General features: G+C 43.6%; 1 protein-coding gene across 4 annotated transcripts in view; it reads right to left on the bottom strand.

Annotated features, from left to right (window-relative positions):
* NUP188 (nucleoporin 188) overlaps positions 1–22,768 on the bottom strand; it is a 47,943-nt gene that overhangs the window by 14,934 nt on the left and 10,241 nt on the right. For 3 of the 4 annotated variants that reach the window (XM_028715552.2, XM_028715555.2, XM_028715553.2), the window contains 27 exons: positions 22,052–22,144; positions 21,829–21,948; positions 21,065–21,276; positions 19,860–19,974; positions 19,340–19,537; positions 18,346–18,435; positions 18,101–18,166; positions 17,278–17,397; positions 16,844–16,970; positions 14,607–14,762; positions 13,909–14,035; positions 12,776–12,863; positions 12,594–12,670; positions 11,683–11,797; positions 11,093–11,213; positions 10,600–10,666; positions 9,089–9,217; positions 8,051–8,184; positions 7,279–7,385; positions 6,245–6,451; positions 4,972–5,141; positions 4,728–4,797; positions 4,187–4,254; positions 3,166–3,379; positions 2,749–2,823; positions 1,562–1,647; positions 149–294 (listed from right to left, as the gene is read on the bottom strand). In XM_028715552.2, coding sequence (XP_028571385.2) covers positions 149–294; positions 1,562–1,647; positions 2,749–2,823; positions 3,166–3,379; positions 4,187–4,254; positions 4,728–4,797; positions 4,972–5,141; positions 6,245–6,451; positions 7,279–7,385; positions 8,051–8,184; positions 9,089–9,217; positions 10,600–10,666; positions 11,093–11,213; positions 11,683–11,797; positions 12,594–12,670; positions 12,776–12,863; positions 13,909–14,035; positions 14,607–14,762; positions 16,844–16,970; positions 17,278–17,397; positions 18,101–18,166; positions 18,346–18,435; positions 19,340–19,537; positions 19,860–19,974; positions 21,065–21,276; positions 21,829–21,948; positions 22,052–22,144 — 3,298 coding nt within the window. The remainder of the gene's footprint in view (positions 1–148; positions 295–1,561; positions 1,648–2,748; positions 2,824–3,165; positions 3,380–4,186; positions 4,255–4,727; positions 4,798–4,971; positions 5,142–6,244; positions 6,452–7,278; positions 7,386–8,050; positions 8,185–9,088; positions 9,218–10,599; positions 10,667–11,092; positions 11,214–11,682; positions 11,798–12,593; positions 12,671–12,775; positions 12,864–13,908; positions 14,036–14,606; positions 14,763–16,843; positions 16,971–17,277; positions 17,398–18,100; positions 18,167–18,345; positions 18,436–19,339; positions 19,538–19,859; positions 19,975–21,064; positions 21,277–21,828; positions 21,949–22,051; positions 22,145–22,768) is intronic. The other variant, XM_028715554.2, reaches the window with a different exon arrangement.

Genomic DNA, 22,768 nt, shown 5'->3' with positions numbered 1-22,768 from the left:
CCCAGGGGGTGGGAAGGTGGGTTCTTTTGGGAGAGAAGCGGCATATAAACAAACAACAACATAACACAACACAAGCATCTCTGCTCAAGGCATTACGCTAAGCAGCAAGAGTGATGTCCGCAGAAGTTGTCCATATAAAGCTCCCCACCTTTCATCTGCTTCATTTGCAGGACTGTGATGAGAGCAGAGAACACTTTGGCCTTTGTCTTTTCCATCATCTGCTGGTCTGCCTGCAGCACTCCATCCAGAATCTTCGTCAAGGAATTTATGATTTTATCCACAGAGCCCAACTCGCTGACAACGGGGATGGGGGGGGGGGCGAAATGGAAGAAAAGATATTAAGATGCATAAAATAATACACATGTCAGCATGTCATCTGCTCTGCATGATTCACAACCTCACTGGGTGAGTTTGCTTTAGAAGAGAGCAACAATCCTCAGCATAGTGCATCTAGTACCTGTCTGCTCTTGATCATCTGCCAGCAGAAGACCACGGAGGGCACGGTAAAACCACTTCACTTTCCAGTTTCCCCCATTAACAAACAATTCCGCCTTAAACAGTGGTTCACTATAGTTCACACCTGTTTTTGTGTTGGCCATCTTCAAAACTGGATTAGGACTTTTAGAGACCATAAAGCACAGAAAAAAGTTTATGGTGCCCCTTAACGGAGAGTAAGTCCCCTGAATAAAATAGGGCTGAGTAGACAGGGTTGGGATTGCATATTACATTTCCACTGCCTTCAGAGATTTAAAGAATTTTTTGATTGAAATAATAATAAATATACTGCTTGACTGCAGTAAAACCTCTAAGCAGTTTACAAGAAATACTAAATTATCAATAAAAAATACCAAATAAGAAAGTAAAAACATTTTAAAATAGCAGTAAAAACCCCAAATTAAAGCACATCTGGATAGGCTTGTTTTAAATAGAGGCTGAAAAGAGTACAGTGAAGGTGCCTTCCTGGGGTCAATAGGAAGGGAGTTAAAAAGTGTAGGTAAAGGTAAAGGTAAAGGTAAAGGTAAAGGTAAAGGGACCCCTGACCATTAGGTCCAGTCATGACCGACTCTGGGGTTGCGGAGCTCATCTTGCTTTATTGGCCGAGGGAGCCGGCGTACAGCTTCCGGGTCATGTGGCCAGCATGACTAAGCCGCTTCTGGCGAACCAGAGCAGTGCACGGAAATGCCGTTTACCTTCCCACCGGAGCAGTACCTATTTATCTACTTGCTCTTTGGCGTGCTTTTGAACTGCTAGGTTGGCAGGTGCAGGGACCGAGCAACGGGAGCTCACCCCGTCACAGGGATTCGAACTGCCAACCTTCTGATCGGCAAGTCCTAGGCTCTGTGGTTTAACCCACAGCGCCACCTGCGTCCCCAAAGTGTAGGTACTGCCACACTAAAAGATCGAATTCTTACAATTATGGATCGATTTCTTAACAGTAACTCTCCAGAGTACCTTCTTAACCCGCCACCTGGAAATGCTTGGAACCGAACCTGGGACCTCCTGAATGAGAAGAATGTGTTCTGCCACTAAGCTACTGCATCCTTTCCCCCAAGAGACCTACCTCTTCCACTGTCTCAGCAGGATTAAGAGGAGGGTGCACAGCATGGATCCCAGCTGCAGACAACACACCGAAGTGGGAACCAGCAACTGCAGAAATATTTATTTATTCTGACTGAGTAACAAGATTTAAACATCGTCTCTCCTAAACAACATTTCCAAAGGAGAAAGCAACATGAATAGACAACCATCAAGCCTTAAAATAAAACCACAAAATAAAAATGTGATACAAGCCAATAAACAGACAGCACAGGGGGAGGAGGAAAGCAAAAAAGCATGTTTGATTCTATTTCCAAAAACAGAAAGGGAAATGTTTTAAGTGGCTTCAGGACAGAGGGGGAGCCAGGTGGGCATCTCAAAGGAGTGTGATCCAAGATCCAGACTGCTACATAAATGGTCATAAATTTTGTGGGCACCTTTAAGTTGGCAGGACAACTGTTCGTGCATCCTGCAATGCTTACCAGGACAAACTTTTCTCATTGATCATGCTCCAGTGAAATGAAGAAACACAGGCTATGTACGCACCATAAATTTGAAGTGTGTTTCATCCACATGGCTCCCCCTGTGAAAGAACCCTGGGAACTATAGTTTTCCCCTTACAGATACATACTGTTTTTATACATTCTTCTTCACTTAAAGCAGCTAAACAAACTCTATGACTTCAAGCTGTAGAAGACCAAGGATGCTATTCAACTAAGTATTACTCTGAGTAGACCTGTTAGAAGGATCATGTTCATTAACAGAAATAGGCCTACTCAAAGTAAGATCTAGTTCAATGGTACCCTTAGAACCCATCACTGCCTGCCAATCTGCTACTAAGGGTCATGTTTAAGGTGTTAATACTAACATTTAAGTGCGTATACAGCTTGCTTTATCCCTTATACACCTAGCAGACTCCCGCAGTCTGCAAGAGTCTCTCATACAAGTTCTAAAAATGTGAGAAGCCCACTCCGCAGTAACTCATAGCGTGACACTTTTCCACTTTCCAAAACCAACTGGAGGCTTTCCTAGCTGTATAAATGGGTCTTCACCACAAGTACCCATTTGTTAGGGCTTTAGTCTTGTTTTAAAATGCATTTGCTGCTTTGGTGCTTTTAACTGTTTTGTCTTATGCATAAATTGCCTCGAGACAGTGGTTCAGAAGGCAATTAATAAATTGATGATAAAAGCAGTGATGTTAACAACACTCACCAAAGCCTCAGTCCCACTCAGGACCTCCAGGAACAGCTGCTGGACTTCGGAGTCAGTCAAGTGCATGATGTCGGCCTGAGAGGATCAAAGTCCATCATTAAAAATTTGTCACAGAATCATTCCCTGCCCCCATTTCTTCTTTGCAAACAACATCAAAAAAGTTCCTTTATATGCAAGATGCATGTTTGTTGAGCAATCAGCAGCTGCAGTAACAGGGAACTATAAAATCTGAGATTACAAGAGCAGAATCTGCTGCAACTTCCTTCTTTCTCTCAAGTAATAGCTGCTGTGTTGTTTTTTATGACAAATCTGTTAACTGGCCCAACTAACTTATGTGGGATGCAATGTGATTCAATCCCACCTCCCAATCTATACTGTAACATTTTATGGACAGGCAGAGAGACAAAACCTCCTTACGTGGCTGGAAGAAACGATGAGCATCATCCGCCATGCGGAGATCAGCATCTGATACTCTGACATAGAGGTGCAGCCGCTGTCCTCCGTCTCTGCCATGTGGAACGCCAGGGACTGCACGTAGCCTGACCAGTAAGCAAAGCGCTTCTCCGTGGAAAACTTCTTCAGTGTGTCTTTCAGTGACTGGTCCAAAGAACCCCTATGGGCAAATGAGAAACTGAGAGCCGTGATTCTTGCTCTTGGTTACTCTTGGTTTTGCAGAAAAGTAGAAGTGTGTCCCTTCCTGCTAAAGCAGCTTTGACCTCAAATGTTTTGGACTACAATTCCCATCAGCCCCAACATCATAGAGCCGAGCTGGATGGGGCTGAAGGGAGGTGCAATCCAAAACAATTGGACAGCACCAGGCTGGAATAGGTCACCTTGATGAATTCACACCAAAGCTACAGCAGATATATCAGATAATGAAAAACAAGGTATACAAAAATAAACATGTGCTGTTCTACAGGAAGCTGTAAGTAAGCGTTGGGGAACCTATGGCCCATGGGCCAAACACAGCTCACCAGACTGTTCCTTTGGTGGAGCAAGGATTTCTCCCAACTGCCCATCCTCTGATGGGTGGTCAGAGCAAGCCTTGTTCAAGGAGAGGAGCGGTTTCCATTCAATTTCTTTGCAAGCCGCCCTGCCTTGTTCCTTTCAACCTTGAATTTTCGAGGTGGAAAGGAGCAACACGGAGCAGCACAGGACTGGCAACGCCACTTGGGAACACTTGGGAAAGTCAACTGCGCTGGCGGTAACAAGCTCTACAACAGATTGTGCCATCTATTGTGCAACATACACTTATATAATTCTCTTCCACAACATTCTGCTGATGCAAAACGTTTTTCACCAGTAGAACTAGTATGCACTACTAAGTGATTTCAACTTAGTGCTGCACTGGATACAACCCATAATTTCCTATTACATCTGTACTGAGCTGGCAGAGGCAGGTCACCGGCTTTTAGGAAATGCTCTGAATGATACTTACTTAACTACATAGTAGATCTCCAGACAAATGATTTTCATGATCAAGGCACAGGTGTCTAAGATGCTGAGCTACAGAGAGGGAAAGAGAGTTATGTGGAATGTATATATGCAAGTTTTATGTATCCTATGTGTTTTATTACACATTTTATTATGCTGTTATTAACTTTGTTTGCTTGCTAAAATCTGTTTGCTTGTTCTTTTTTCTTCATTTCTATATTCTATATTTGGTTGACCAATAAATTTTTATTTGTTTTGCTTTGATTTGAGAACTATCAGGCTGGTGGCTCATACAGAAACAAAAGGACAGAAACCAAATTTACCTGGGAATATTTCATGCCTTCTGTCCCATCTAGCACACTGATGGGGGTGGGGATGTTGGAACTTGGAAATCTATCAAATTTTACTTTACTCTTTTAAAATGTATCTATCCTGCATACCTTACCTAGGGGGAATAGCAATTAAAAGGCTGTAACACCCAAAATATGGTAGCAGGAGACAGGCAGGTCCACAAACTAGTGCTACTTACTATGGAAGCAACTCACCTCAGACGTTTCGGAAGGCGGAGGAAGGGTTCCAAAGAGTGGGTTAGTTAAATTTTCCCAAAACTTTGGCCTACAAAAATTGCAGAAAAACAGACAAAATCAGGCATTGTTCACATTTTTTGGCCAACTTCAAAACATTCCTAAGGATAGAAGGATAACTGTGTTTGTGTTGGTGATTAAAGTGCTCTACTTTGTGCCCGTTCCCAGACGGGTGGCAACATGAGACGAGAAAATTATCACTTACTTGGTGCGGAGGACTAACATAGCACTATCCCGGCGGTCCTGCCAGAGGGCATGAAGGAAGGCAATGGCAGCTCTCTGGAGAAGCGGGGGACACCAGTACCGCTCCTGCTGTTTGGTGTCTATCAGCTCCAGAACTACGTGAAGGCAGCTCCACTCTCCTAAGTTGAATTCCTATACCACAGAAAAACAAAATGCAAAAAGAGTGGCAGTGGGAAAGGAAAAAAACTTTTAAGGACATGCTTCATTTCACAGAAGCTACAACAGCAGGGTGGCAGGAGTGTGGAGGTCTGTGTGGCGACCATATAATGTGGTCAGGTCACTGGGAGAGAGAAGAGAATGCTGAATTCTGCCCCTTCTGCAGCGGAGAGGAAACTTAGAAGAGTCTGCTGGATCAGGCCTATGACCCGCCCCCATCTGGCCCAACATCCTCTTCTCACAGTGGTCAACCAGATGGTCATTATGGGAAACCTGTAAGATCCTCCTGTGCTTTCCAACAACTGATATTCAGAAGCATAGCTGCCTCAGAATGGGGAGGCAGAGCACAGCCGTCATGGCTAGTAGCCATTGACGGCCTATATTCCTCTATGAATTTGTCCAATCCAAAGCCATTTAGGTTGGTGACCATCACTGCCTTCTGTGGGAGCGAGCTCCATTGTTAACTGTGTGCTGCGTGAAGAACTCCAGCTTCAATGGAAGAATACACCTTCTAGTGTTACGAGAAAGGAAGGAAAACCTCTCTCTATCCACTTTCTCCGTCACATGTCTATAAGCTTACATAATGTCGCCTCTAAACTAAAAAGTCCCAAACACTGCAAACTTTCTCACCTTGTGCCTAAACCTAGGCACAAACTAGTAGCCAGCAACTGTGCATGTTTTTGTAGAGGTTTTGTGTGTGGGTGTTCTATCGAGTGTTGAGTGAAACCAGATCTCCTTTGTGGAAAGCCTAGGATTGTGGCTGCTGTGGTGAGTGAAGAAAGATTATGTCAGCTGGCTTCAGGGCCGATGCTGACCTGCAACTTCTGATCTTTGAATTATCACAATACTCTTTGAACTATTGTGAGTTTGCACACTGAACTGTATGGAGGTTCTAATTTTTAATGCTCTGCTATTCTCTCAAGCTTCTTTGAACTCAATGCTGTGAATGGGAAAGCAGCATGCAAATATTAAAGCAGATCAAAATATGTGGGCTGAATCATTCAAGCAAAAGGGAGGTGGCTAAGGTGACGATTCTAGGTCACAAAAGTGAAAAATTATTGTGTGCTCTCTCTCTCTACCTTTGATCCATCAGTCCCATCATTTACTTCCAGATTGAGGAACAGCTCAATGAGGCCAGGCTGTGTTTCCACAGCAACGGTGAGGAACTCGAGAATCATGACTTTGATGCGCATGTCCTCGATTTTGCTCTGCAGGCGTGTCAGGAAGGCATCACGGATGGCAGCAGCATCATTCCCAAGGCAGGCATAGACAGACATTGGAGCAACCTAAAATAAATGAAATAAAACTCTACTAAATAACCAAAGTTGTCAAAATCCAATCCAATTTTTAAAAAGTATTGCAATGCTTTTCAAAAATGCTTAGGCATTCACTATTCTTTAGCTTGTTCAAGAGAGACTGACTTTGGATGCTGTAACAGAATAGAGAGGAAGAAGGTCTCAGATTTGTCAAACTTAATCCATTGAAGCTTTATAATATGTTACTAGCCACAACAGCTATGCTCAGCCACCAGTGTCGGAAGCAGCAATGCTTCTCATTACCCACTGTTGGAAACCACAGGAGGGGAGGGTGTTGCTCTTGTGCTTGGTTCCTGCTTGAAGGCTTCCCATGGAGGCATCTAGTTGGCCACTGTGAGAGCAGGATGATAGATAAGAGGGGTCACTGGCCTGATTCAGCAGGGCTCTTTCTGTGTATTAAGCAGTAGTGACCCCTTTGGGACTTTTCAGAAATCCTGGGAAGTCCTGCTTACTGTAGGGGGTGGGCATAAGAACGTAAGAGCCTGGCTGCTAGATCAGGCCAACCAGATGCCCCAATGAGAAGCTTGCAATCAGGACCTGATCACAACAGCAACACACTCCCTTCCTGTGGTTCCCAGCAACCAGAGTTCAGAAGCATTGCTGCCTCCAACAGTGGAGATAGAACAGTTAATGACTACTGATTTCCCCAACCACACAGGAGGTCCTATTTTTAAGGATGGGGAAATGAAGTTGCTTTAAATGAGCTTGTAAGAATTGCGACTAACAAATATAATGAATCATCTCCATGGGAAAACCACAAAAGCCCTTTAATGGGCAGAAAACAGTAAAAGACTTACTGTGGCAAGCCGCTTCAGAAGCTGGATGGCGAGGCGTGGCAAGGCAGGGTCGTGTTTGTGGTAGATATATTTGGCCAAGATAGCAATCAGGTTGTTCCTGTGGGCACCTGGCAAGAGCAGAGTTTTTAAAAAATCACAAAGAAGATTCATGCATCTCTGAGGAAAATATTTCCTTACGAAGGAAGTGTAAGAAAAAAGCAGCTTCCTTCAACAACCCACATCCCTTTCTCAAAATGCAAATTTTGAAAACCACACACAGGTTGTAGGTACCTGTTTCAATGGCACATATCAATTCATATGTTTAAATTAAAATGGATGTACTGATAGTCACTGGATTTTTTTTCTTAAAAGGTGCTGTTTTTAAAACAAAAATGTGAAGAAGAATACAGTAGATTAGAAATTGTAATTGTTAAATGTTAAAAATTCAAGGGCTATAACAATTGTTAATGTGAGCTGATGAGGTAGTTTTCTTTTTCTTTTCCCTTCCTCCCTCTCTCTCTCTCTCTCTCTCTCTCTCTCTGGTAAACAGGTAATTAAAAGGAAACAAGAAAACTACACATAGGTTGTCTAGGCCAGTGTTTCCCAACCTTGTGCCTCCAGCTGTTTTTGGCCTACAATTCCCATCATCCCTTGCCACTGGTCTTGCTAGTCAGGGATGATGGGAGTTGTAGGCCAAAAACATCTGGAGGCACAAGGTTGGGAAACACTGGTCTAGGCATAAAACTAGTGTGCCACATTCCTGGCTACAGAACATATAAAAGGAAGTACCTACCATGCTGCGTAAGGGAATGTTCCAGAGGAGACACCACATTGGATGGCGGCTTCAACCGGATAACGTTGTTGGTGACAGAGAATGCCAGTTTCACTGTCTGGATGAGCAGCTGGCCCTGGCCATGTGACTCATCACTGCATTGTCAGCAAGAAATGCATTAGAACCCATCATTTCCACAGCACTTTTTCAGAGCAATCTGATCACATTAGAGGCTAATGGCTAACCTCAAATCAATGCATGAAACTCAAGCACACCTCTGCATTGGGGCCACATAACCACCACCCTCCTTTTAGGGCTGTAAGATCACAGTGCAAGCAGACACACATAACTGGCACAGTTCCCATCGGGGCCTTTGTTCAAGACCTACACCACCCCATGCATCCTTGGGTTCCTGGTGCCTAACTAAGGTGGTAGAGTCTGCTAGATCTACTATGTAGATCTACTAGATCTACATCTGCTATGGCCTATCTAGCTCAGCACTCTGTTCACACAGAATGCCTCTTTGGAAACCATGAGCAGGATCCAAGGGCAACAGCAACTTTTTTCGCTTGTGATTTCCACCAACCAGTATTCAGACGCAAACAACCTCTGACAGGGGAGAAAGAGAACATAAGAGGAGTCCTGCTGGATCAGGCCAGTGGCCAATTTACTGCAGCATTCTGTTCTCACAGCGGCCACCCAGAGGTCTGAATCGGAAGCTTGCAAGCAGAACCTGAGCACAACAGCAACACACTCCCCACTTGTGATTCCCAGCAATTGGTATACCCTGCCTCCAACAGGGTACCTATTCACCTAGGATTTTGGTGGTTTGTTTACTGTACTGTTTTTAACTTCTACTTCACCATGTTTACTTCCGTTGGCTTACTAGCTGCTGGAATTATTGAACCACTGCATTTTTTCGTATTGTTTTATTTGCTACAACGCAACATGTCAATTTTTTATCTGCTATTCCTTACACATGTCAATATTTTATCTGCTATTCCTTACAAAAGAATGCCCCTGGGGAGCTGAGAGGGGGGCAGGCGACAAAGTACTCACCTGCTAGACTGTGTGGCCATCACCATATCAATGGTGTCCACACCAATGCCCATGATGTTTATGACGGCCTGTCCTGCTTCTGTGTTGGCCAGGCTGAAGATGCAGAGGGACTGCAGGCTAGGGGCCCCGCTGGAAAAAGGCAAGAACACGGATCTCAACTCAATGTGAAAGTCCTCGCAATTAACCCCCAACACAACCAGCGCTATAAAAAAAAAGTGAACAGAGAGCTGACGTCTCCATGAGTACTAGCAGTTCAACTCTTACGCAGGGTTGTCGTGTCCTGGTCTCCTTTGGGAGGAAGCGTGGGGGTATAAATTTAAAAACTCGTCCCATTCTGAGGGATAGGGCAGTAGCTCAGTGGTAGAGCATCCGCTTGGCATGCAAAAGGTCCCTGGTTCAATCCCTGGTATCTCCAGGTAGGCCTGGAGAGCTACTGCAGGTCAATGTAGACAGTACTGAATTAGATGAACCAACTCAGTACAAGGTAGTTTCCTATGTTTCATTTGTTCTGCTTTCATCATAAGTTTAAGATAGATTTATTATAAAAACGATGTAAGGAGCAACAACAACTCCCATTCTGAAAATGAAGTGTGCATGGGGCTGTGAAGAAGAAGAAGAAGAAGAAGAAGAAGAAGAATTACTATTATTATTATTATTATTATTATTATTATTATTATTATTATTATTATTATTAGAAGGGTAGGGGAAACAAAATCTGTAGGGGAAAACACATGCTTTACATACAGAAGGTCCCAGCCAACATGGGGCCCTCCAGATGTTAAGGTAAAGGTAAAGGGACCCCTGACCATTAGGTCCAGTCGTGGCCGACTCTGGGGTTGCGGCGCTCATCTCGCTTTATTGGCCGAGAGAGCCGGCGTTTGTCCGCAGACAGCTTCTGGGTCATGTGGCCAGCATGATTAAGCCGCTTCTGGAGAACCAGAGCAGCGCACGGAAACGCCGTTTACCTTCCCACCGGAGCGGTACCTATTTATCTACTTGCACTTTGATGTGCTTTCGAACTGCTAGGTTGGCAGGAGCTGGGACCAAGCAATGGGAGCTCACCCCGTCGTGGGGATTCGAACCACCGACCTTCTGATCGGCAAGTCCTAGCCTCTGTGGTTTAACCCACAGCACCACCCACGTCCAGATGTTGCTGGACTACAAATACCACCATCCCTGATCACTGGCCATGCTGGCTGGGGCCGATGGGAGCTGGAGCCTAAGAACAGCTGGAGAACACCACTCTGGCTTCTCTGGAGTTAGCAAATGATGGGAAAGACCCCTCTCTCCACCAGAGACACTGGAAGGTTGCTGCCAGTCAGAGTAGACAGCATTGGGCTAGAAGGAACAAGTAGTCTGACCTGACAGAAAGGAAGCATCCTATGACAGAAAAATCATAGGAACAAAACACACAACAAAATGCAGAGTTGGAAGGGACCCTAAGGGTCATCTCAACTAAAGCATCCATGGCAGATGGCCACATAACCTCTGTTTAAAAACCTTAAATTTACCTGCTCTGAGTTTCCATCTCCGGGGATAGATTGAGGATAGCATGAATCAGCTGCAGGATAAGGCAACCTGAAAAACCAAGAGGGAGAGGGAAACCATTGTCAGGGGTGGGGAGTGGACTTAACACTGCGCTCAAAACAACCTGCACGCCAGATTGTCCGTCAGTTGGCTGTGCTTAAAATGGTCCCCACCCGTATCCCAACGCCAACCCTTCACATTTTTTGTTATTGTAAGGTCCAAGGTAACTTGTTATGAATGGTTGTTATACTTGTTGGCTCTATGTCTTTCTGTTTCTCTTTATAAAAATGAAAATCCTTTGTGTGCTGTGCTTTAAGATGGCAAGATTGAGGGCAGGTACTGTCTTGTTTCAATCAATTGTAATCCACTTCTGGGAGCCTTTTGGGATGAAAAGCAGGCCACAAATGCTATAGGTTTGGGGTGGGGTGGGAATACCCCAAATCCTTAGCTCCATCCACCCACAGAAGTCGTGCTTACCAATTCTCTCTCTCACTCCATGGGAGTTGTAGCGCCATTTGTGGTAGTTGGGGAGCATCTCCTTCAGGACAAACACGATGCACGGCACAAGACCTTGGCTTTGGGTGTTGCCAAGCTGCCCCTAAGGAAAAGCAGTCAAGAAATCAACACCAAAATCAAAGGAACGAAGAGACCACAAGCTTTCTTTGTTATTACCCGATTCCAAACCCTGTTTCTGTATTTCTGAAGTTACTGCAACATTCTGTGCGATTGTGTTTTTTATTTTAGCAATATATATATATTCTCCTTTTTAGATAAGATGCTTTGGATGCTTTGTAGAAAAACGGGATAAACTTAAAGAATCTCAAGTCAATCAGGAAATCCCCCCAAAAATAAAAAAGCAGATAAGCCTGAACATTCCTTGCTGATTTTTTATTTATTCAAAAGCATTCAGAAACAGCTTGCATTTTTTTTTTTACAAACACTAAGCAGTATACAATATAAAATAAAACAAGAACAACCTTAAACCAATAACACACCAGTCTAAAAAACTAATAAATGTTCCCCACTGCATGATGCAGGAAGTATTCCTTCTCCCCGAAAGCACTTACCCGTATGAGTGTCATGACTAAATTCAGGAAGGAGGTCGTCACACCATATTCGCCCTGCGGCTGCTCAATACTCATCAGCAGACTGCCATAGCCTCCAGCATTCATTCCTTCTGCACTGTGAGAGAAAAGGGCAAACACAACAACAGGGAAAGAAAGTGAGGGAAGTGTGAGACTGTGCACTCCAATCCGTAACTGAGGAAACTGGAAGAGTGTGCAATTGTCGATGACACGCAAGAATATAGGAAGCTGCCTTATACCAAGATGGAGAGGATACTCTTGGTGGCAAAGCACTTTCCTTTGTATGGTGAAGGGTAAAAGTGGGCAAAACTTTCTAAAGCCCTGAAGGGTCACTGCCAGTCAGGAACATAGGAAACTGCACTTGACAGAATCAGACCGCTGATCCATCTAGGTCAGCATTATCAACACTGACTGGCAGCAGCTCTCTTGAGGTTTCAGGCAGGGTCTCTCCCCCAGCCTTACCTGGTGATGTCAGGGATCCAATTAGGGAGCAGAAAGAAAGTAACATATATTTCAATGACTTAAATGTTTATTACTATACATTCAAACATTGTCAAACCAGAAATCATATTTGGTAATAAACCACATTACCAACCACAGTCAATAAAATTATGCCGCTTGGCCATATCTGTTTTCATTGGACTAGATGACCCATGACCCTTGAGTCCCTTCCATTTCTAAGATTCTATGATTCTACTACTATTTCACTGGATTTATGTTGTGTTTTTGTTATAATGCTATATGTTTATTGTTATAATGCTGTACATTGCTTAGAAAACGTTTAAAAATAAATGGTTTGTAAGTGTTTAAGTAACAATAAACACAATGGCCATCCAGGGTTTTGTACAATGAAGTCAGTGGATTCATTGTTCCATGGGTGTCAGTCAAATTACCTGATCATGTGGCTCATACTAGAGACCGGATTGGCAACGAATGGTAAAAAGCCTGTGTGATGAAGATCCATCCAAACCTGAAAAGGGAGAGCAAAAAGTATATTTATCTGTTCATTACACCTGATCATTACACCTGTTGGAGACAACTCCAATAGAAGCAAAGCCAGAGAGGGCCCCTTTACCTTTGCAGGCATCCGAGAGGCTAGGACGGTCAAACAGTTGACGCAAGAAGCAATAACGTCAACCGGGGGAGAAATAACAGTAGTCAGCCTGGAAGAGAGGCAAAAATAAATACATAGAGCTTTTCCAAAACACTCAAAAGGATGATGCCATCTCGTGGTTCCGGCACCGGCTTAAGTACTTGGGAGTTTTAGAAAAAGGATTTGATAGGACGAGGAGGTTAAGTTGGTTATGATTCACTGGGCCAAAGATTTTGGGTATAATATACAGCTGAGTGATTGGGTAAAATTATGGAAAGGAGGTTTAAAATTTACTGCATGCAATGCCCTAAAAGAAAATGTGATGAAAATGATGTATAGATGATATATTGCACCTGTCAAGTTAGCGAAAATGTATAAAGTCAGTAATAAATGTTGGAAATATAAAGAAAAAGAGGGAACATTTTATCACATGTGGTGGGAATGTAAAAAGGTGAAATTCTTCTGGGAGATGATATATAATGAGATGAAAAAAATGTTGAAATATACATTTATAAAGAAACCAGAAGCATTTTTACTAGGCATTGTTGGGAGTGATATAAATAGAAAGGAATATAAGCTCTTTTTATATGCAATAACAACAGCAAGAATATTACTGGCCCAAAAATGGAAGCAAGAAGAATTACCGACGATTGAAGAATGGAGGATGAAGTTAATGGACTATACAGAACTAAATAAACTAACAGGAAGGATTCGAAACCGGCGGGACTAGAAATTCACGGAAGACTGGAGTAAATTTACAGACTATTTGAGAAGTATTTCTGAAGATCAGACGACGTTCGTAGGTTTGCAAGAAGTTTTGTGAGGAGTATTATTGGAACTACTGCAAAAATGGAGAAGGGGAAGAATGATTTGTTAAGAGATGTAAAGGCAATATAAAGTTAAGAAATGCATAAGAAGTGGTTAAAACGGTGGATCATCAGAGGTGCTGATGGAAGACTAAAAAGATTGTATATGTGATAAGTTTTGTGGTACATTTTATAATTTATATGTTAAAATCAATAAAAATTATTTTTTAAAAAAATAAGTACTTGGGAATTTTATCTCCATCTCTCTTGGAGAGGCTTAAGCAGAATGACCACACAGGCTGCCATTACCTTTGTAACAGCATGTAGATCCGTGAAGTAATGGGCAGGAGACAATCAGCGATTGACACATCAGTGCTGATGACTTTGTGAACCAGATCAATGATCGGCTTAACCCTCTGGCAGTGCTGAATGACATCTGGGGGAAAAGGAATGCATTTAGTGTGAGACACCCAGGCAAGGTAAAAGCAAGGAACATTAAGAAGCAGGGGCTACTAGTGAGCTGATAGGTTTTTGTTTTACTCATCATAGGCACACAGGAAGGTGCCTTATACTGTGTGAGTCCAGTGTCCATCTAGCTTACTATTGTTTACACTGACTGGCAGCAGTGGCTCTCAGTGGTGGTTTCAGGCACGCCTACATGGAGACATCAGGGATTGAACTTGGGACCTTCTCCATGCAAATGTCACCGAGCTCTGGTCCTCATAGTTCTGAATAAAGGACTGAATTAAACAGGAGCGTAGGAAGCTGCCTTCTACTGAGTCAGTTAGATAGACACTAACTGGCAGCAACGCTGCGTTCCAGGGTTTCAGGCAGGGAGTGTCTCCCAGCACTACCTGCTCCAGTCCTACCTGGAGATGCCATTGGGGATTGAGCCTGGGACCTTCTGAATGCAAGGTTGCAGCTCTGTCACTGAGTTGGCAATACACCTCACAACATATTTTACAGAGTCCCCACCCTGCTTTTCCAAATTTCTGGGAGAGACTCACCTGCAGTCGACACTACATGCAACAGCATCTCAATCTCGCAAGTGAACAGCGTCCAGCTGCTGTAGGAGTACTCCCATCGTACCAAATAGGCCTGGTCATCCAGCATCACCTGGCCCACTGTTCCCTGAGGTATCCGTAGGTTTGTCTGGCCTAGCCCTAAAAAGCGGTGAAAGGTGACAGGGAGGAAAACAAAGTCAAAACTTTCGTGCAAGTTGAAATTTCTTAAACTACGGACATTTGTATTTAGGAAAAAAACAAGTAACATTCCAGAATTATTTATTTCAAAAGATTCATACACAGCTTGATTGTATAAAAAAGCTCTAAAAGCAGTTTACAAAAGATAAAAAGTTATCAATAAGAAGAATCAACAATCATAGAATTGGATAGAGTTGGGGGGACCTTCAGGGTCATCTAGTCCAACCCCCTGAAATCCAGGAATCTCAACGAAAGCACCCATGATAAGATGGCCATCCAGCCTCTGCTTAAAAACTATACCTGCTGTGAGGATCCATCTCAGGGCACATATACAGGATAGCATGAATCAGCTGCAGAATAAGATAACCAATCCACTCTCTCACTTCATAAAGTTAAACTAGCAATAGGTTAACAATAGATTAATACTTGCATTGACTTTCTAGATATCTGGTCAGGCTTGTCTAAAAAGAAAGGGGGGGTGTTAGCAGGTGCCAAAAAGAACAAAGTGAAGGCACCTGCCTGGTTAATAATTTTATTATCTTGTGGCATTACATAAGAACAAAATACGACAAAACCAAGCCAGATACAAGGAAAAATATCACAGGATCATTTGGTTTCACCCAAGCTAAGTGCGGGACGTGGGTGGCACTGTGGGTTGAACCACAGAGCCTAGGACTTTCCGATCAGAAGGTCGGCGGTTCGAATCCCCGCGATGGGGTGAGCTCCTGCTGCTCCGTCCCTGCTCCTGCCAACCTAGCAGTTCGAAAGCACGTCAAAGTGCAAGTAGATAAATAGGTACCGATCCAGCAGGAAGGTAAACAGCGTTTCCGTGCGCTGCTCTAGTTCGCCAGAGGCGGCTTAGTCGTGCTGGCCACATGACCCAGAAGCTGTACGCCAGCTTCCTCAGCCAATAAAGCGAGATGAGCACCACAACCCTAATGGTCAGGGGTCCCTTTACCTTTAAGCTAAGTGCAAGTAGTATATACAGAACAACTAACAAACCAACATTTAACTTTCATATTCTTTTGATAGGTGTAAAATAGAAATTACCATACAGTCACCAAACTTATGTGCCAAGGGAATGATGATGGTGATAATATTTATTATGTCCCACCAACAACTCAATCAAAACACAATCATCAGAAAATGTCACAGAAGCTTCTTGTTATTGGCTCTATTATTAAGGAAGCAAAGTTTTGACACACTGATACCATCATCTCTCACACCTATCATTCATATTCCATCCTCTACCTCAAGCTCAGCAGGCCACCCACTCCTGTTCCTGCTTCCCACCCGCCTTGAAGGTTTTCAGCTTCCTGGAACATGCACCTGAACTCTGATGCTGCCTTTGGTTTGTCTGGACAGAAGATGGAGAGGTGTGTCCATGACTCTGTAGAAACTAGCCTACTGGTAAGATGCACATTTGCTGCTCTGCCAACTTCTGCCTTTGCCCCACCACCACTGGCATGTGGTTCCTGGAAAAGAATGTGGTCCTCAGCCTGAAAAATATTCCCCACTCCTGCCCTGCCTGTTTATTGTCCCATTACTCTCCTAAAGTTTTCACTTTTTTGGCCACACATATGCCTCTTCATTGTTTTGGATCTTTGCAGTATCATTTGGCTATCATGGAAATCTTTTGGGCTATTAGATAGTGTTACAGTTCCAAGCTGGCAATTATGGCCCAGAAGGTGGCCCTGGGCATTTGATGCTGGCTGCCCCAGCAGAACACAAAACTGTAGGATCCCAAATGGTCCCAACTTCTGCTTCCCATGCTGCTTGACAGGTACTGGGAAACAAGAGTTCAAATCCCCTTGCTGAGCCATGAAGCTCACTGGGTGACCTTGAGCCAATCAATGCCTCTCAGCCTAACCTAACTCACAGGGCTGTTGTGAAGATAAAAGTGAGTGGGGAGAACTACGTACACCACCTTGAGCTCCTTGGAAGAAAGGTGGGATATGAGTGTAATAAGAATAAGAATAATTAGAGAGGACAAACAAGGAGTTGGGACGACCTGGGGCAAAGAGCCCTGCCTTCTTTCTTACCAAGGGGATACAGCAGCTTCGGCGCCTGCCTTCGCCACAGGGTACCGTCTTCATGAGAAACTACATCGGGAGGCTTGTGCTTGTAGACCTCTATGTAGAAGGACATCTTATCCAAGAAGCTATAGACCTTTAAGCAGAGAGGTGGGGGGACAAAGGCAGAGACTCCTTCATTGTGGCAAGGAGTTGGAAGTCTGATATATCTTTCACATAGCCACCCCACTCTTTTATCTAAGGTAGTGTGCATGCCCCATCTTATTTTTATCACCACAACTACCTTTTGAAAGTTTGACTTTAAAAGCCCAAGCTCCACCCTGTGATTGAATACATATTTTTAAACCAGTCTCGCCAGTATAATTTCCACATTCTAGCAACTGCACTGGTTCCAGAGAGTGGTAATTAAAAGCACTCTAGGATTTATTAGCCTCCAAATGTACCTTTTTTGCTGTAGATTTATCAGACACAAGGGCTGTGAGTAACTGCAGAAGAGGAGAGAGGAGGTGGGGGAACATCCCGCAGACACTGTCCAAAATAATGCCCAGACCTGCACTTGGCTCCTGGTGTGAGAAAGAAATGAACAGAATGTTCATTACAAACTGGTGCTAATCAAAGGCATTTTCTTGAGCTGCTAACATCAGATCAGCTTGGGCATTGGGAGTTCCTAACTTTAGAGCACTAGCGTGCTCCACATCCTGGCCACTGGAAGTTTAGAGGTAGACAAGTTTGGAGATGGTGCATGAGCAATAGAAGGTTGAGATAGAAGTTTGTAACACACTATGTAATAAAAATGAAAGTGTGCTGCCATGTGGCAGTTTCCCTGGCCACAGTGCAAACTACAGCATGACAAAAGGCAGTGGATGGGCAGCCCAGGCTATCAAAGGAGGTAAAGACCAAAGAGACTGCAGCAGCAGATCCCCAGCTCTGCTGGTTTCTCTGTCTGCCAGCCTCAGAGTCCACATGGCTGCAGAGCCCAAGGCTGGCCAGCACTGCAAGTGGCCACTTTCCTACTCCCTAGTCAGTCTTGGAATCCACTGCTGCTAATCAGAATGAAGTAAAGAACACAATCTGCCCATCACAACTATAATAGTGCCCCATCACCAATAGTTTTCTGAAGGCCACAATGCAAATAAGAGCAACACAAGAAGTCTATTGCTCAAAACAGCAAGCAGAGGTCCAAAGCCCAAAAGATGATTTCCCCATAAAGGCTTTGGTCAAAGGAATACTATGTAAGGAAATGCAGGCCAAATGCAGCTAACTTACTGTTTTCCAGAACAGTGGAGGAATGCTGGAAGAAGCCAGAACTTCACACGCTGTATCTATTATGTCCTTTAGAAAGGAGAGAGAAAACCACACACCACATTACACATCACTTGTTTCTGGTTCTTCCACCGTAAACCTCAAGAATTAAACCAGGTTCAAGACTGTTTAAACCAGACTTCACCAAACTTGGGTGCCCACCCAGTGTTGGAACCACCAACTCCCGTCTTAAGCCTTTGGCCTCCTACCTGCTGATTGCCCAATGTGTGCAACTCCAAGGAGGTCAGCACAAAGGAGAGCAGGCCATAAATGCACATGCAGGCTGTGCTGGCGATGCACTGCAGAGCAAAGAGAGTGGGAGGAAAGGATATGGAGTGAACAAAGACTCATTCAGAAACTACAGAAGTTGAGCACAGAATTTAATGAGACATCTATTACGATCACACAACCCAAAGTAACAAGCCAAAACTCTGCAAATGTAAAAATAAATACATTTATTTAGTTATTTAATTTATTAGTTGCTTTTTTGCCACAGCAACTAAAAAAAATTAAAACACATACATTAAAACTTGGGGGAGGTGTAGAGAACAACATTAGTACATCACACCCATGTTTTAAAAAGCCATAGTTAAAAGCAAAAGGCCTGGTTGAAAAGGAATGTTGTTGCCTGGCACAACAAAGGTCATCTAGTATAACCCCCTGCAATGCAGGAATCTCAACTACAGCATCCAACCATCCAACCTCTGCTTAAAAACCTTCAATGAGGGAGAGTCCACACACTCCTGAGGGAGTTCGTTCCACTGTCAAACAGCTCTTATTGTCAGGAAGTTCTTCCTTAAATTAGGTGGAATCTCCTTCCTTGTAACTTGAATCCATTGGTTGGAATCCTACCCTCTAGAGCACGAGAAAAGAAGCTTGCTCCATCCTCCATGTGATAGCCCTTCAAATATTTGAAGATGGCTATCATTTCTCCTCTCAGTCTCTTCTTTTCCAGGCTAAAAATACCAGCTCCCTCCACCGTTCCTTATAAGGCTTGATTTCCAACCCTTAATCATCTTGGTTGCCCTTCTATGCACAAGTTCCAACTTGTCACCTGCTTGACAGCTGGCATAGTTATGCGGAAAGTGTCTCAGGGGTCAAACTGGACCCTTGGGTGGGCCAAGATTGGCCCGCAGAGGCTGGAGGTTCCACCCACCTCTGCTCAAGAGCCTTCCATGAGATTGCACAAGACATGAGACTCACATTTCCCTCGCTGCTTATTGACCGGAGAAGCTTGGTGAGGTACTGAAATACATTCAGCTGAATAGCTGTGCTGCCCATCCTTCTGATCGCGCTAGGAGACTCTTCAGGGCTCAACATGTGGCGCAGCAAAGCCCAGGCCAAGAGAACTGGGGCATGATGTGTGACATCCCCAAGAGTTAACAGCAAGCAGTCCACCTCCTACTCGGAACAAGAGAATCAAGCTCTTACTCAGGGAATCTCGGACAAAGAAGCATTCATTTTTTTTATTACATTTATATCTTATCTTTCCTTCAAGGAGCACAAGGTGGTGTACATAGATATCCTTCTCCCCATTTTATCCTCCTGTGAGATGGGTTAGGCTGAAAGAAAGTGACTGGCCCAAGATGACCTTCATAGCCAAGTGGAGACTCTGGTCTCCCAGGTCCTAGTCCAATACCCTAACTACTACACCCCACTGGCTTTCCTGACTATTCTTTTGTACGTTTCACCACTGAACACGCAGGACTTGCAATGGGCTTACTTGGCGGATCTGCCCGGTGCCAGAGAATTTATGCTCCTCTTTCCTGTCATCCAACACACGCTCATGCAGAGAGTCGATTTCCATGCCTTCCACTAGAATGAGAGCACTGAAGTACCTGGAAGATAGGGAGTAAGGTGGCAAGAAAAAGATATAGATGAGGGACAGGGTGGGTCAAGGAAGTTAGAACTGGAATAAGAAATATTCAGGAGATCATGTGCGATTATTTCTTTATTTTTTCAAACATGTTTTTTCTTTGAGAGATGTGATGTAAAAAAGAAAAAAATCAGAGCAGCTTTGATGGCTGGTGAGCAAAAACAGACAGCAAAGTCATTAACTGCAAAATAAAGGAATGTCTCTCTTCCAGTTTCTGTAATGCTCACAAGCAAACTGTAATGTGGCACTGTAATGCCAAGAGGAAAGTGGGCCCTTTTGCCCACAATAGTTTAAAAAAGACATGTAAAACCACAGAGTATTTATATGCTTTGCCTGCAGGATCTCCCTACATGTTCTCAACACATCTACCCAGATGTGGCAAAATAGATGCATGGATTTTTTCACACCACCATAATACACCTTTGGACATAAAACAATGTCGTGGGAGAAGCAGGATGTGAAGACATTAAGAAAAAGGGAGAGAGGAGTGCGAGGGAGCCAGGCCCAGACAACATCAGGGTCTGCTCTAGTTGGACTGCCCCCACCCCAAAAAAAACTTTACATATTATATCATTTGTCTTAGTGCTTTAAAACTGTAAACTGCTTGGGTACCCTGGCAGAAAGGCAATATATAAATGCAATGAATAAATAAGAATAGAAGGGCATGCTGAATCAGGCCACGAGCCCCATCTAGTCCAGGATCCTGTTCTCGCAGGAGCCAACCTGTAGGGAAGCCACAAGCAGGATCTGAGCACAAGGGCACTCTTCCCTCCTGTGGCTTCCAGCAACTGATATTCAGAAGCACTGCTGCCTCCAACTGCAAGCATAGCCATCGTGACTAATAGCCATTGATATCCCCCTACTCTACGAATTTGTCCAATTCCCTTTTTAAAGCCAGGTTGGTGGCCATTACTGCCTCCTGCGGAAGCAAGTTCCATAGTTAAACAACGTGTTGTGTGAGGAAGGATTTTCTTTTGCCTACCCTACATCCTCCAACAATTTGGAACATGCTTGGGGCTGCAACAGCCTTTTTGAGAGGCCCCCCTACTCACCCGATGCGCTCGACGAGATGATCCATGCTCTCATCCACCAGGTGCCTGTTGGTCTGCCGGGAGCCAAACCCCTGATCTTTGAACATTTTGGTGAAAGTCAGCAGCTCTTCTGCTGCCATCTCGAAGTAGGCATAGTAGAGGAAAATGACTTCCAGCAGCATTGACTGCTCCCGGAGGCACTGCATGAACCAGCGAGACACCTGCCGCTCAGTCTGAATAAGCAGGATCCGTATTACAATTACATGCAAACATGACGTGGGGGTTAGGGAAGAGGAGAGAGAGAGAAAAAATAGCTTTTAAGCAACTCAATCCCATGTGGATTTTGGTCATCATCATCATCATTTTATTTGTATGCCGCCTTTCCAAAGTTAAAACAATGCTCAAGGCGGCTTACAACATGACAAGATTTACATAATTACCAACATAACAAAAGTTATAAACAATAAATAAAACACATCAAAAGGTACACAACCAAATGGAAAACATTTCCACGTAAATCATAAAATCTAAAACTAACAATACAACATTAATATCAATAACAATTTAAAATGACATAAATAAAAAATAAAAGCTGGGGCTAATTTATTCCTTTATTTCTGAAAATGTATATACTGCTTGGTTCTAAAAGCAAAAACAACCCTTTAAAATGATTTACAAAATGAATGAAATAATGAAATTACCAGCAAAAAAAGTTATAAACCACTATTTTAAAACATTCGAATAATGAAAGTCAGAAATACAAAAAGCTGGAAGGAACAAAATACCATTAGGCTTCCGTGGGTCTCCCATGTGGGTGCTTCGGATTGGTACAGCTCCTCAAACTGCTTCCGGTAATTAGGAACCAGCTCCTTATCCAGTTTTTCCACACAATGAGAATACTGGGCCTTTTATAAAGCAAAATAATTTGATTAAGAGCACCACCAGGGAAAGATTTATTTTAATGTTTTTATTGTGGGGAGAACCAGGAAATAAAAACCCAATACCCACCATGTAAGGGTGTCTCTCATCCTGGAAATACGTGAGAAGCTGGAGGACACAGCGCAGGATACAGATCCGCTCTTCATAGTAATAGTCAGCAAGCTGTGGAAATATATGTCACCACCCGTTAACACTAGTAGCTGCATTTTGATTTTAGATAACCTCCCCTACATCCTTCTATTAATTTTCTACTAAATACAATGGTACCTTGGGTTACAGACACTTCAGGTTACAGACACTTCAGGTTACAAAATCCACTAACCCGGAAGTAGTACCTCGGATTAAGAACTTTACCTCAGGATGAGAACAGAAATCGTGCAGCGGCAGCGGGAGGCCCCATTAGCTAAAGTGGTACCTCAGGTTAAGAACGGTTTCAGGTTAAGAACAGACCTATGGAATTAATTAAGTTTGTAACCAGAGGTACCACTGTAGTCAGTTCTTTCCCTTAACCCCAAGTGTTCTGGGTTATAAAACAGGGCTATGGAACCTGTGGCTTTCCAGATGTTGTTGGACTCTAGTTCCCATCATCCCTGACTGTATGGCCAACCTGCTTGGATCTGATGGGAGTTGTTGTCGCTAAAATATTCCCCAACCTTTCTATTAAAGGTCCTAGAATGTCATCAATTTCTTCAACTCACTCTACTTAAAGGGACCTTCCACTGAAAATCTTAAGGTCCTTCTTCTGATCTTGTCCCTTAAGACTGTGGCATTTTAAAATACACACAC

This window comes from Podarcis muralis, chromosome Z (genome assembly GCF_964188315.1).
Source record: "Podarcis muralis chromosome Z, rPodMur119.hap1.1, whole genome shotgun sequence".
In the NCBI taxonomy this organism is placed as follows: Eukaryota; Metazoa; Chordata; class Lepidosauria; order Squamata; family Lacertidae; genus Podarcis; species Podarcis muralis.
The sequence above is the reverse complement of the archived record's forward strand: the minus strand, read 5'-3'. Positions and strand labels throughout refer to the sequence as shown.